Source organism: Arachis hypogaea, chromosome 15, assembly GCF_003086295.3.
Source record: "Arachis hypogaea cultivar Tifrunner chromosome 15, arahy.Tifrunner.gnm2.J5K5, whole genome shotgun sequence".
Taxonomy (NCBI): domain Eukaryota; kingdom Viridiplantae; phylum Streptophyta; class Magnoliopsida; order Fabales; family Fabaceae; genus Arachis; species Arachis hypogaea.
In genome coordinates, this window is record NC_092050.1 from 20,925,641 (window position 1) to 20,940,916 (window position 15,276).

At 27.9% G+C, this 15,276-nt stretch overlaps 1 protein-coding gene across 1 annotated transcript; it reads right to left on the reverse strand.

The window, feature by feature from the left end:
• Positions 1–3,845: 3,845 nt before the first annotated feature.
• On the reverse strand, positions 3,846–7,087 carry LOC112749910 (pectinesterase). Its single transcript, XM_025798342.3, has 2 exons — positions 5,886–7,087; positions 3,846–4,688 (listed from the first exon to the last, which is right to left on the reverse strand). Exons 1-2 carry the CDS (start codon positions 6,862–6,864, stop codon positions 3,991–3,993), a joined length of 1,677 nt encoding a protein of 558 aa, XP_025654127.1. The 5' UTR covers positions 6,865–7,087; the 3' UTR covers positions 3,846–3,990.
• Between the last annotated feature and the right edge of the window lie 8,189 nt (positions 7,088–15,276).

Genomic DNA, 15,276 nt, shown 5'->3' on the forward strand with positions numbered 1-15,276 from the left:
TAAAGTAAATTATGACTATTTTAACTAATTTTCTTTAATTATCAAACATTATAAAAGTTAGATATGTAATAAATTAAACTTCAACATGTCAGAATAAAAAATACGATGTAAAAAAAATCTTTTTATTTATAGTCAGTTAAAAATCAAATTTAAATATGTTATGTATCATCATTTTATTAACTTATATGTTAACTTAAAATGTGGTCGTTGTAGTACGCATCATGTACATTTTAATTTTTCTTTTGTCTAAGTAAGCAAAAAAATCAAAACAAACCTCTAACCTAAATCAGAACTGATAATTTGCAGTAGAACAATATTAGATTCTGACAAAATCACATTATTAAAATTATTTTTTGTTCTATATCAAATTATTCAATTCACCACTTTATTTATTTTTTTTTAACTATTCAATCAACTTGAATGTACCAAGGTCTTGATAAAAATTCTTGAATTTTGTGAACTAAATAAGCAACTTCAAATGTGTAGTCACCACTAGAGTTATGCAAAAGATGCAGGACGTCCAAACAATCCGTTTCACATAGGATCTCTCAAACAATAATCTCAGACTAAGACAAATTTTTTTTAGACTGTGAAAAGCTTAAATTTGGTAATAGACTAAGGAGAAGAACTACTAGAGCAGTTCAAGATCCAACTCCCATTAAAGTCTCTAATAATACCGTCAAAACCAGCAAAATTCGAATAAAAAAATAAACTCACATTACCATTAAGTCTCCACAATCACCACACTCTGATCTTAAAAAATCTTTTTATTTTATTTTTTTAAAATTTCAATTAAAAATAATAAATTTATAATAATTATATAAAAATAATTAATAAATCAAAATAAAATTTCTCTCTCTTTTCTTTTTTGGGCTTTATCAATTGATTTTAGATATTATTGTAATCTCTAAAGATTAGTATTTGATTATTAAAATATTAAATAATTAATATTTGATTTAAAAATATAAAAATTAATAAATTTAAATATTTAAAATTTATTATAAAAAATAAACTGGACAAAATTAGATACTAAATAAAAAACACTATAAAATTAGCCTTGACTTTAATTACTTCCCGCAAATCCAATCGAATGATGCACCACTGGCAATAGTTGGCAAGTACTCAATATAATGATAGTTGGTTGTATTAGCCAATTTTTACAATATTAACTTATTTGACAGCTGGATTAATTCAATTTTATATGTTTCACATCTATTTACATGAATAATCATAATCATATTGCCATTCTACCCTAATAATTATTCTCATCATCCATCCTCAACTTGCACCTCGCTATGTAATCTTTTCTACTTCTAGCGTATTTGCTTTTGTCTATTCTTGATATGATCAATAATGATATTTAAGCGCCAAAGCTATTTTACTATACCTAATTAAGTATAGATTTATCAAAGAAAAGAAAAGGACGACCGCGACAATGCAAGTAGCCAACAGTACACAACAAAGCCGTGAAAGCACCCTTTCTTTCTCCTTTCTTTTCCCCCCTCTGGTTATTTATTTTTTAATATCAATCATATAACTTTATTTCGTGAGGTCCCAGAATTCAGATGCATGTATATAAAAGATTCTTACATATATATGCACATTGCCGAAAAAGCTATCAGTTAATTTAATTTATAAACACAAATTATTAATCTCTTTCACATATTAACAATACATTTTTTATATGTAAAATATGATTTATTTGGTGAGTTTTTAACAAAATATGTTTTTTTGAGTTTTTTTTAAATCTTCTAAAAATATAAAAATAATATTATATTTAAATATCTTATATAAAAATTTTTTTTATCAAAATTTTAAATATCAAACCGAATGAATTAGTTTAACCGAATTAACCGAGAATTGATTATCTGACCAATCCAATTGACTTGCAAAACTGTTCTGCAAATAAATATGTGACTGTCTCATCTTTCTTACATTTTTATCATATGCTAATATCAACTGTATAGATAATTTGAGTTTCTCAATAAAGTACAAAATATAATCACTAATTAAAATAAGATATTTACATCTGATCGCATATAAAATGAGTATTTCATATTTTGCTTATGCCCCTATTTTCTTACTCTTTTCAAAAGTAAAAAATTATTAGAGATATAATTATTTATATTATTATTTTTTATTAATTTAAATTTTTAAAATAAATAATATTATAGTATAATATTAAAATTTTTTATTTAAATAATTTAAAATATTTAAATTTTTAGTATGAATGATATTATAACAAAAATGAATAAACAAACAAATAATATTATTTCACTTTTGAGATAAAGTTTTCAAGGAATAAACAAATAATTATAAAAGTTATATGAACAATATTATATTATATTATATTATATTATATTATATTATATGATGAAGATGCATTTAGCAACTAGTTAACAAAATTTAGATTGATTAAGTGATTAATTTATTTTTTTTGTTTAAGTAAATGTTAAAATTTTTAATTTTGTTTTGTGCATATCATAATTTATTAGTTAATAATAAATATTTAAATAGAATTTAAATCTATAACAAATTAATCTTTAATCGATTGAACTGAAAAATAGGGGTGAGCACGTATCGGTTTGGTTCGGATTTAAGGAAAAATTAAAATCGAACTAATTAAAATATAATTGGTTTAGTTTGATTTGGATTTGTGTTTTTTTGTGTATGTACCCGAATTAAACCAAACCGATTAAAAACGGATTGATTCGGTTCAGGTAATTGGGTATCCGATGACTTTGAAATTCTTAAAAAATCTAAATTTTTATCTTAAAAATTCAGCAAGTACAATAAACATGTAACATCAATAGAAATAATCCAAACATGTTAAATACCAAATACATTAAAAACTAAATACATTAAAATTCAAGCATATTAAACACTAAACACATTAAAATCCAAACATATTAAATACCAAACCTATTAGAAGCTAAATACAAAAGTGTAATAAAACTATATATTTTTTATTTAATTAATATATGATTGGGTTCACAGGTTAGTTTGAGTTTCGCACACTCAGAATTGAAATCCGAAACAATCACTATAAATAATCATCGATTTGGTTCGAGTTAGACCCGATGACCTGTTAGTTCCAAAATCAATTTAATTGATTTAGTTCGAATTCAAACCGATAATTGAGTACCCACTACCCACTGTCCGTGCTCACCACTACTAAAAAATACATTATCCAATTAAAAAAACACAAAAAAAACCGTCACCTAACGCAACATACAACTTGTAGTAATTAATATAAAATTAATTTGTAAAGTAGGGGATGGCATTATTGTCTCCAACAAGAAAGTTGGGGAAAAGGATTAAATAAGAAACATGTAGCAGTGATGTCAATATTAAAATAAACATAGTGCGGTGATTAATTTAATATAAATAATATAAAATGATATCCAAACAATATAACTAGTTAATTAAAAGATTTTAATATAACTTAAATGGTATAATTTTTTCATATTTATTGAAAAAGTTGTGAATTCGAATCTCTATTTTTAATTAAAAAAAAAATTTGTTGGTACTTTGAATTTCGCATGGAATCATAGCAAAGATAAGATCGATGTTTTTTTTCTGTAGTTTCAAGTCAATAATGCATAAAACCAAAGGAGCATGACCATCAGGAAATACAAATAGTTCGGTAAGATTAGAGAGAGAGAAAAAATTAAATTTATTTTATTTAATATTTATTAATTATAATAAATAAGATATATTTTTACTGTTTTAGTTGATTTGTTTTTTCAAAACATTATTGAAGATCGAACTGATTTTTTTTTCCAATAATTATTGAAGATCGAACTGATTTTTTTTTCCAATAATTATTGAAGATCGAACTCGGATAGAGCAAGGCACAAGTTTATTCAGCAGATGCGATGCATTACATGCTTGAAGCCCTAATGAAATTAAACTCGATCGGTTACAAGTTGGAAAGGAGATTTGGGAAATTAAACCTCACACTAGTGTGGCATGCAGATGCAGTAGTCTCTAGAGGCCTGTAATGAAGTTAACACCGGTGTTCTTCAACCAAACATCGCCTTGGATTAGCTGAGCCACTGTGAACTTGCTAGCCTCTGCGGCACTGGTGATGATGTGGTAACCAGGCCACGTAACCCTCTTGCTGGTGCCAGCACCAGCACCACTGTTCATATACTCTCCATAATACAGCGTTTCCAAATAGTCCTTTGTCTTATCATCCCATTCAGACCATCCTGCGGGGTCAATATGCCCATCTATTGAAGATTGCATCACAACCGTTCTTGAATACTTCTTCCATGGCCGCCCCAGATAAGTCTTGATGGACCCCACCACGGGCTTCAGATCCGAACTCGCTGTTATTTTGCACTGCTGAATGGAGGTCCCTGTGTTTTGGTTGGGGTCTTCGCGTCCTTGGGCCGTCACCATGTTCTTTTGGTTGCTCATGGGCTTTCGGGCCACCAGGTTGCAATTCTGGAACACAACAGCAGCATTTCCAAAGATGAAGTCGATAGTGCCAGTGATGACGCAATCACGGTAGAACTGCCTGTTGCTGTGGGTGTACAGAGTGTCCTGGTAGGCATCGATGCGGCACCGGTTGATCACGGAGGTGTCGGCGCCCACACGGAGTGCCACCGCCTGGTGCTTCTCTGGCCCTGCCGTGTTTTGAAACCAAATGTCTTGCCCTATAAACCCATCACCAACGGCGGCTGCTCGTACACACAAACGCTCATTAATGCATCACATTACTAAAGAAAAATGATCAAACTAATTAACAAAACAAAAAGGATTCACGTGTTTCTTTTTTCTGATTTACTTTATTTCTTTTATTTTTTCATCACCAATGAGATTGGAGTTTATACATATTATTGTTTCTCTGGATCTAGAATCTTTGGCTTTTAGCTGGGGACAAATAATTAATACTTGTTTATTTATTCGCCCACCTATTGTAATATTCCGAAGAGCTAGTAGCATTTAATATGTTGGGTGCTAATAAATTAGGTTTGATTTGGGGCCAATTAAAAATCCAACGTAGCAGATCATGATAGTTAATAAGTGTTCAAGAATGGATAACAACGACAAAAGCAAAAGGAAAAGCACGCCAGTAATTTATTAAATTTTGGAAATATAAAATTAGTAAAAAAAAAATAATTTTATATTATTAAAAATATTATTAGTGACTACTTGATTATTATAAATTACAAAAATTATTAATTTTCTAACACTTCTTAAAATAAAATATTTTTATATGCTATAATTAGTCATTAAAATTAATTAAAATATATATTAAATTATAAAATACAAATTTAAAATGAGTTACATTATATATATAATAATAATTAATTTTAGTAATTAATTTTTACATTTTAATTTAGATATGAAAAGAAAAATGGTGTAGAACTCAGTTATAAAATGTATAGATACTTTACGCAACTGTAACGTCAGGGGCAAAAAATAGATCATCCCATTATATTTAAAAAATTAAAAAAATTTGGGTTGAATTTGTGTACCCCAAATTTTTTTAATTTTCTCTTCCATACTAATCTCCGATTAATAAGCTTAATTTTTTTAAAAAAAAAAAATCGAATGGTCCAATTTTTTCATCCTTTGTTTTAAAAAAAAAAGTTGTTCGACATTCATATCTAGCACCCACATTTTTCACAATAATATACAACACACATGCTTCTCATATAAAAAAATGAATCATTAATTTTGGTATATAAATAATATTTTTAAAATAAAAATATACAAAAATATATATTATGAACTTGACATGTACAATGTAGATAAATATGGCTAGATCAGAGCAGAGAATTATATAAAGAAAGAAAGTAAAATTAATTTAAGCATTATTAGAAGGTAAATAACATGAATAGAAAGAATCATGGGAGAGATGTATATATTACCGACGGTGGCGGATTGGAAGGTGCCAGTTCCATCGACAAAGTTCAAGCTGCCGGTGATAATTGTTGCATCCATACCGTCACCAACAAGCATGACGTTCTTCTTCTTTGAACCGATCTCAACATTCTCTTTGTACGTTCCCTTCTTCACATATATTACGTACCTTGTTTTACCGTTATCAGGTGCAGAAGCCACAGCCTCCGCCACCGTCTTGAACTTGCCGCTTCCATCCTTGGCCACCACAACATTAGCCTTTATATCAGCAGCCACAGACTCCAAAAGCCTCCGATCGGTGCGTGTGACCCATGAGGGAAACTCTCGGTTGAGTGGCTCCTCAAGGAGTTGGTGCTGATGGGTCTTTGTTGGCAAGACTGCAACAAACATGGCGAGAGAGGTTCTTGCCCTGGACATGAGGTCCGAGAGTTGAGGCTCCATAATGGCACGAGCAGAGCCATCTAAGCCATCCAAGCAAGTGGCATGGTTCGTGAGGACGCTGCTCAGCCACGTGTGCGCGTCTTGCAGGGAAAGAGTGGTGCGCTTAGTGAGAGCCACCACGGAGTCATAGACTCTGGAAATGGACAAGTCCATGAGGTCTGCACAGACTTGCAAGGCTGCTTCCTGGCGTGGAGTGGCGTTGAGGCGGACCTTGACGGCGTTGGCTGTGGCCATGGCTTCTTGGATGCCTGAGGTGGATTTGACAAGGAAGGATTGGAGAAGATTGTAGTTGTCTTCTGTGGTTGCCAGGATGTGACCTTGAGTTATTTCGGAGACATGGGCCAAGCAGGTTGCTCTGTTAACGGCGTGTTGACAGAGATCGGCACTGGGTTTGGTGCTGAGATATGAATTAGCAATAAGGGATGATGAGGCAAGGACACCAATTCCAACTACAACTACAACTACTACAGTAGTGAGGAGAAGGGATAGGAATTTCGGAGTCTTATTATTATTGCTTAGAAGAGGTTGTTGTTGCTGGTTAGCCATAGTGATTAGTGATTAGTGACTACTGCCTTTGCAAGCATGCTGCTTCTATCTTCTTTATATACACAATTCATAACCTTCCGTTCCTTCCAGGAAGTGAATAACATACAATTTTTAGATGCTTCCACATTATTAAATTTATTAAATAAACCTTTTCCTTTTATTTTTTCATATTTCCGCACATTGTTTTTCTATTACAACTTTAGTTAATAGAATAGGAAACGCCACCTGCATGAGACTCCCACTTTACACACTTTATTTATTTTTCATTATCTAAACCAAAAGATCAAAGCACTGTCAAAATTTATTATTTTTATCGTCAGTTAATTATTAATATTTAAAAATATAAAATAAAATATATTATTAATTATTAATTAAATAAAATAAATTAAAAAAATTAAATTAATAATTAAATAATAATTAAAACAATAAATTTTAATATCTCTAATATTTGTATATCTAAATTTCACTTTAACAGTACAATTTGGCTTAATTAACCACGGTATCTATGGTTCTACAATCTACACCCCTGATTCAAATAATAATTACTATCAACAATGTATGTAGTCGCTTCGTTTGACTTCATGGCGCCTTAATCCCCGGCCTTTTGAATTCACTGATTACGCAACTTTCCCGAATTATCTATGGCCATCAGCTCCACTTGGCAGCTACTTCTGTCCTTTGTCAATGTGCGTCTTATCAAACAAATTATGTATATATATTATTAAAAAAATATTAAAACATCATCATATATAATTTATTATTTTTATTCAATAATTAATTATCAATATTTAAAAATATAAATTAAAATATATTATTAAATTATTAAATTAAATAAATTAAATTAATAACTAAAAATAATAAATTTTAATAATTTTTTATTATTTTTTTATTATTTATTTATACCCACCAGGATTCACCCACAACTATCTTCTTCCTCAAGAAAAAAAAAATCTTTTTCAGTAAAATTTTATACAAGTATATGTGATTTTCGTATACATAGTTTTTTTTATAAAAGTAATATACTCATATTCACATGCTCTCTTGATTTTATTGAATTGAAGCGGATAACATGATGATTTTTTTTGGGTCTTTGTCTGTTGTTATACAAAATCCTAGTAAATCTAAATAATTTGGTTTAAAGACTTGCGACGACATCTTCGATTATATTTAAGGCCATTGAAAAATATATAAATTTGTTTACTACTTGACCAATTTGATGTCAGTAGATTTTTTGTGTGACTATATTAGTAGATTAAATTATCGGTTTATATATTCGTGTAATTTTTCAATATTAAAGATGACCAAAAATCATTTTGAAATGAATTTTACTAGTTTTTAGTTGAAAATGTTATATCATTACTGTATATTAAATGCATATTAAAATCAGTTATTAATATAAAATATATATTAAAAAATAAAATATATAATAAAATAAATTATATTATATATATTTATATATAAATATATATTAATTAACTTTAATAGTTAATTTTAATGTATAAATAATATTTTTATATTTTAATTTTATATAAATTTTTTATTTAAATTATTTAAATACTTTATTTAGTAAAATATTTAATGTGTAAAAAGTTTATCGTTTTGTATAATACATTATATATCGAATACTAAAACTCATCTCAAATGAAAGCTAAATCTCAAATATTATGCATTTGAGATAAGAAATAATTTATTTTTATCAGATCTCGAATACACCTAGAATATATAATAAATGTAAAATCAGCTGGTGTGCAATGGGAATATGATAGAGAAGTTACTCTATCCTTAACACCAGAGATTAAGAACAATGGTGCCTATATGGCGATATATATAAAGGATTTTACTAAGTAAATAATGATTTTTGTGAATAATGTGAATTATAGATTTTAAAATTAATTCAATAGAATAAAAATATATTACACTCTAAATTATCTATTTAAATCTTAATATTAGGATAATCATCTGCACATCTAATAAATTAAATATATGATATATTCATTATTCACATTGTTGAATATTTTTATTGTATATTTATACTTTTTCATATATAAAAGGTTCAACTGAGATTAATTTTCGTTTGAAGAGATTTTGGTAATTTTGGAAACTCCTCTTGCACATTTTTTTAAACATTGATACTATAGAGACAAAAAAATTAGAATTTATTTTATTTAATATTTTTTAATTATTAATAAATATTAAATAAAATAAATTTTAGTTGTTTTTTGTTAATTTTTTTTGTTATTAAATATTTTCATTTTTTTAAATACCTTCAATATTAAAAGCATATAGCAGGTCAACAGGTTTAGTTTGGTAAAGTTTTTACCTTTTAAAAATAACTTATAAAAACTAACTTTTAAAAGTTAACTTTTTAAAGGTTGTAACACTCGTGCTTAATAAATTAAATTAAAAATAATTTTTAATAAACACAAGCAACAACAATATACGTTTAGTAAAATAGTTTTTAAAATTTAAAAATATCATAATAGACATTAATGTAAGAATTAAATTTGAATATTAATTAGTGTACAAAATTATATTAGACTTTTTAATTTTAATAAGTACAAGTCAAATTTAAAAGGCACAAATCAATTTTAAAAAATTCTCCTTTAGATACTTTTAAAAGTACTCATATTTTTTAAAAGTTGTAAGTATAAGCATATGAATTTTTTGATTTATTAAACGCAAAACAAAATTACTTATACTTTTAAAAAGTACCAACACCTTTTCACAAAATTTTATCAAATTAAACTTATATATGTTCAGGAGACATCAACTGACTAAATGTCATGTGACACATACTCAGAATATTAAATTTTAGGATTAATTTGTCTCTCTTTTGTTTTAATTTAATTATTAGTTGACATTTTAAGATATTTTAATTTTGTTAGTTACAAGATAATATATTAGAATTTTGATATTTTATATTATTTTAATTAATTAATTAGTTAATATATTATAATATTTTAATTTAATTAGTTTTAATTGATATGTTAAGATATTTTTATTTAGTTAGTTAGAATACGTGTTAGAAAATTTATATTTTAAATTATTTTGACATAATTAATTACTTGATATGTTAAAATATTTTGATTTATTTAGTTATAATTAGAAGACATATTAGAATAGAGAGTAATTGTATAGATGTATGTATTATGATTAGTTTTGGAAGCTTCAAGTTTTTTAGGTGTTTTTTTTTGACGTAATGATCTAGAATGCGGAGTAATTTAAAACACATCTCAAGTACATTGAGCTAATTTTTTTTGGATTAATCAGCGACCGATTTAAAAAATTTTATTAGAGGGAACAAAAATAACATATAAAAAAGATTAAAAATTTAATATAAATATATTTAGATATTGAAAATTTAAAATATATTAATAAAATTTTAAATAATTAATTAACACATCAAAAAGTATATTAATTTAAAAGTATTTTTAATTTTCATATTAATTTAAAAATATTTTTTTGTCACATATCTTTTATATCTATCAACTCACATTTTATTGATTATTTTTTATATAATACAAAAGAATTTATAGCTTAATAATTAAAGGATCTATAAAAAATGTAAAATTAAAAAAAATATAAAAAATTTAAAAAATAAAAATTCAAATCAAATTACCACCATTTTTTATATATATAGATATAAATAATGTCTTTTCTTTTATCAAGTAATTATTTAAATATTTTTTGCCATTTAATTAGAGAGTTGACACTCTATGATATTCATGGTAAAAAATTTTAATTTTGACGAAAATAATTATTATACATAGTACCAAAACTAAATTAAATAAAATAGTAAAAAAAGGATATATAATACATATTATCTTAATTAAATTAAAATAATTATTAAATACTAATAATCTCATTTTTATTTGAAAAACTAAATTTGACTTTAGATAATTAACTAATTAAATTATTATTATTATTATTTATTCGAGCATATATATTTATTTTTTAATATAAATAGATTAAATTTATATAATTCGATCATTTTTATTATTGTGTTGTTATTTAATAACCTAGATTTTTCATACATATATTAAAAACAAAAAATAAGTATGAGGGCAAACCTATTATTTTAAGAAAACATTTTATACTTATATATATTTACTATTTGTTTTTTTTTTTAATTTAATGGAAGCAATTGTCACCACATTTGCAAGTAAATTCGTCTCTGAACCTAATTTTAGGTGCACAACATTCTAAATATGTACCTCTATAATTCTACATAGATGTAACATATACCAAGTGCACTTAAAATATTTTTTTATAAAAAGTGTTATACATCTCGAATATGCAATACTCAATTTTTGTGATTATTTATCTTCTATCTATGGTATCCGTGATATATATAGAGAATATAAAAATACAAATATTTTTCACATCGTACATTTTAATAAATAAAATATTTGTTTAATTAATTTAAATAAAAAATATTCAACTTTATATAAATTATTTTTGTTGACAAATCATATAAATAAAATGACTATCACTCTCTTTCGATATCGTTTTAGTATAATTATGTTACCGTAATTATAGTAATTAAAATAAATAAAATGATTATCACTCTTTATATATATATATATATATATTTTAATATTATTATGTTGAATAATAATATTTTTAAAAAAATATTTTTTAACAATAAAAAAATATTATTTTAATTTTAATAATATTTACGTAATTACAAACGGTAACATAGCTTTTCAAATTTCAATAAAAAGCCAGCGTGCAGCTAAGGCGGCGCATTAGCAAACATTTATAAAGGAATATCTGTATCGTAGCCCATATGCAAGGAACATGAGTGGTCGGGTAGCACTTTTGTTTTTTTCCCTCCTGTTTTTATTTTTAGAATAATTATATAAATCAATCACTAAAAATTTTAAAATTAAATATTTTTATTTTTAAAAAAAATTAATATACAAAAATATTTTTAAAATTTTATTTTAACAGATAAATTAATTTTTAATTTATTTTTTGAAAGAGTAATTATTTAAATTAGTCCTTAAAAATTTTAAAAATACACATTTTTGTTTCTAAAAAAATTAATAAACAAATCAATCTCTAATATTTTTTATTAGAAATCACAGTCATCTATCCATAAAAAAATAAAATAATAATTATTATTAATTATACAATAATACTTGTTGGTCGAAATATTCTATTTCGAAAAATATTGAGTTTAGAGGATAATAGATTTCTATTTCGAAGAATGAAGGATTACATCAAGACAGATTTATTGAAGAATGAGAAACAGAGATTAGTCGACGCACTCAGTTGAAGAAGAGAGGTTATTCGAAGATGATTGATAGAACCGCTTGAACTTAAAAAGGGGGATCGAATCAAGTTATTTCAAAACTGAACTTCTTTTGCTCTGTTTTTGCGGAAGCTCAAATGCAGGAGATTTTTTTGTTTTGTCTCATGTGCAGAAAAGAAACAGAGAAGGAAAGAAGAGAAATAGGCCAGTATGTATCCTGGTTCGGATTCTAAGTGCCATAAATCCTACATCCAGTCTCCACCACAACCATGGTGAAATTTTTACTATAATCCACTTATTACAATCACCAATACTATTGAATTACAACCTAATTCAACTAGTATCTACCATTAAGCTTTTTTCACCAAAGCTTAGCTACCTAAAGTGTTGTCCCAACTTGGAAGGGAAATCTAAATAGATTCAAACTCACCAAGTGCTAACCCAATTTGGCAAGGGGAACTAGTCCTAGTTCAACAACTTAATTACACATAATTTCAGTGGCTCTTTCATGCATCTTTTTGCCTTTTCTCTCATGGCTTTTCACTCACATTTTCAGCCTTTTTTTCAATACAAAAGATGATTCAAGATAGCCATAACAAAAAATCAGAAATGAAACTCGAGTAGAAGAAAAAGAATTCAGCTCAGTAGTTGAGATGATGCTCTTGAATGTGCTCTCTTTTACCTGACTTCAAATGTTGAGGTGAGGCTTCTTATATAATCAGCTTGCTCTTCTAATTTGCACTCCATTGCCTCTTCCAATCCTTCGTACCATCAACCCGTTGGAACTGTCTCTGAGGGCATGCAGTCCTTGCTCCATTCTGCTGCACTACCACTGCTTGTCGAGGAACCACTCTACCACCTCTGCTGTCCTTTGATTTGCTTTCTTCTATGGCATGTATTTTCTTTTCTCTCTGCTCCATTACCTTTGCTATACGAGGAGCTGCTCCACTACTTCTACTATTGTGCAAGTTTGTGTTTTGCTCTCTCATATTCTGAGATTTGCTTTACTGATGTTCTTGGAGTGATGTGTTGATGTCCTTGTGTCTTGAGAGTGTCCCAGCTGTCCTTTATTATTGACATATGTCCTTTTCTTCTTTATGTTCCAACCACTAACATTCGGTGCTCTCTCTCTTGGCTCATTTGGTTACCCATTCAAATACAAAGGGTTGATGCATTATGAACTTAAGTGTTGGATCTGTAGCATGTTAAGTAGCTGAAGCAATGCTAACTTGGGTTGAAGCAATATGAACTTGGACAATTGGGCCTGCATTACTTAAAACACACATTAAACCAATTTCAGGCTCTTACCCAAATAATATTTGTCATCATATATTAGTCCAAATTTAAACTTATCTCAACAATTTCTCCCTTGATGACAAACGTGATAAAAGATGATAATTGAATTTAAAAATTAATTTAAATGAGTTGAGAGCACTTCCCTTTGAAGACTATCTGAAGTGTGTAGTACTCCCCCTTTACTGTTAGCATTTCTCTCCCTTAATCATGGCTTTCCTCTTCAAGTGGATAAAACTTAAAACAGCTAAGAACAATTTCTAAAGCAATATATCACAGTAACAATAACACTAAGCACAGAGCAATCAACACAACCAAAGCACAAAGCACAGGCAAGTTAAAGTTAAGCATAGTAATAAATAGTAAGCATCATTGTCCTTAAACTAGGAGCAATCTGATGGCTTCCATTCGAGCTACAGGTGCAAAGGATTCATCGAAATCAATCCCTTCCTCTTGATCATAGCCTTGAGCAACCAATCTTGCTTTGTTTCGGACAATGGTTCCATCTTCACCCAACTTGTTTCTGAAAATCCATTTCGTGCCAGTGACTTTCTTTCCATTTGAGTGAGGCACTAAGGTCTAGACTTGATTCTTCTCAAACTGCTGCAGTTTCTCTTCCATGGCTAATACCCAAGATGGATCAGCAAGTGCTTCTTGGATATTTGAGGTTCAATCTTTGAAATAAGAGCTATGTTGTTGGATTCAGCTCTTTTCAAAGATGATCTTGTAGCTATCCCTTTGGAAGGATCACCTATAATGAATTCCTCAGGATAATTTCTCAAAAATTTCCATTCCCTAGTCCTTTTGGTTTGAGTTGAGGATTCAGGTTCCTCCTGATCAACAATAGCCTCTGCATCAAAATTGTTTGCTGCAACAGGAGCAGTTTCTTGAGAACTCGAATTTTGAGGATCTGACTCAGTAATCTTGGGCAATTCAGCTTCAAAAGTTGGACTATCATTAATGCAAATACTAGGAACAGAGTTAGATTCACAGAATGTGACATGCATGATTTCCTCAACAGTTTTGGAGTTCTTGTTATATACTCTATAAGCTTTGCTATTAGTGGAATAATCAAGAAAAATGCCTTCATATGTTTTAGGATAAAATTTTTCAAAATTTTCTTTGATATTCAGTATAAAACATTTGCAGCCAAACACACGAAAGTAATTAAGATTGGGAGGATGTCCTTTCCAAAGTACATATGGAGTTTTCTTCAAAAAAATTCTTATGAGGGTTCCATTTAAAACGTAACAAGCTGTATTCACAGCTTCAGCCCATAAAAATTTTAGAACCTCATATTCACACAACATAGCTCTAGCCATTTCTTGTAAACTTCTATTTCTTCTTTCCATAACACCATTTTGTTGTGGTGCTCTAGGACATGAGAAGTTGTGTGATATGCCTAGTTCATCACAAAAAGATTCAAAGTATTGATTTTCAAATTCTTTGCCATGATCACTTCTAATTGAAATAATTTTTAAACTCTTTTCATTTTGAATCTTCTTGCTTAATTTTTCAAAAATAGAAAATTTTTCATGTTCATGAGCTAGAAAGAACACCCAACCAAACCTAATGTAGTCATCCACAATAACCATTCCATAACTTTTTTCTCCAAGACTTTGAGTCCTAGTTGGTTCGAACAGATCAAGATGCAACAACTCCAATGGTTTCTTAGTTGAGACATCTTCCTTGGGTTTGAAAGAGGTTTTTGTTCATTTACCTATTTGACAAACATCACAAGTGATGTCCTTATCAAATTTAATATTAGGAAGACCTCTTACTAAGTCCTTTTTAACAAGATTAGAGATTTGGAACATGCTAGCATGTCCTAATCTCTTATACCACATCTATTTTTCAGATTC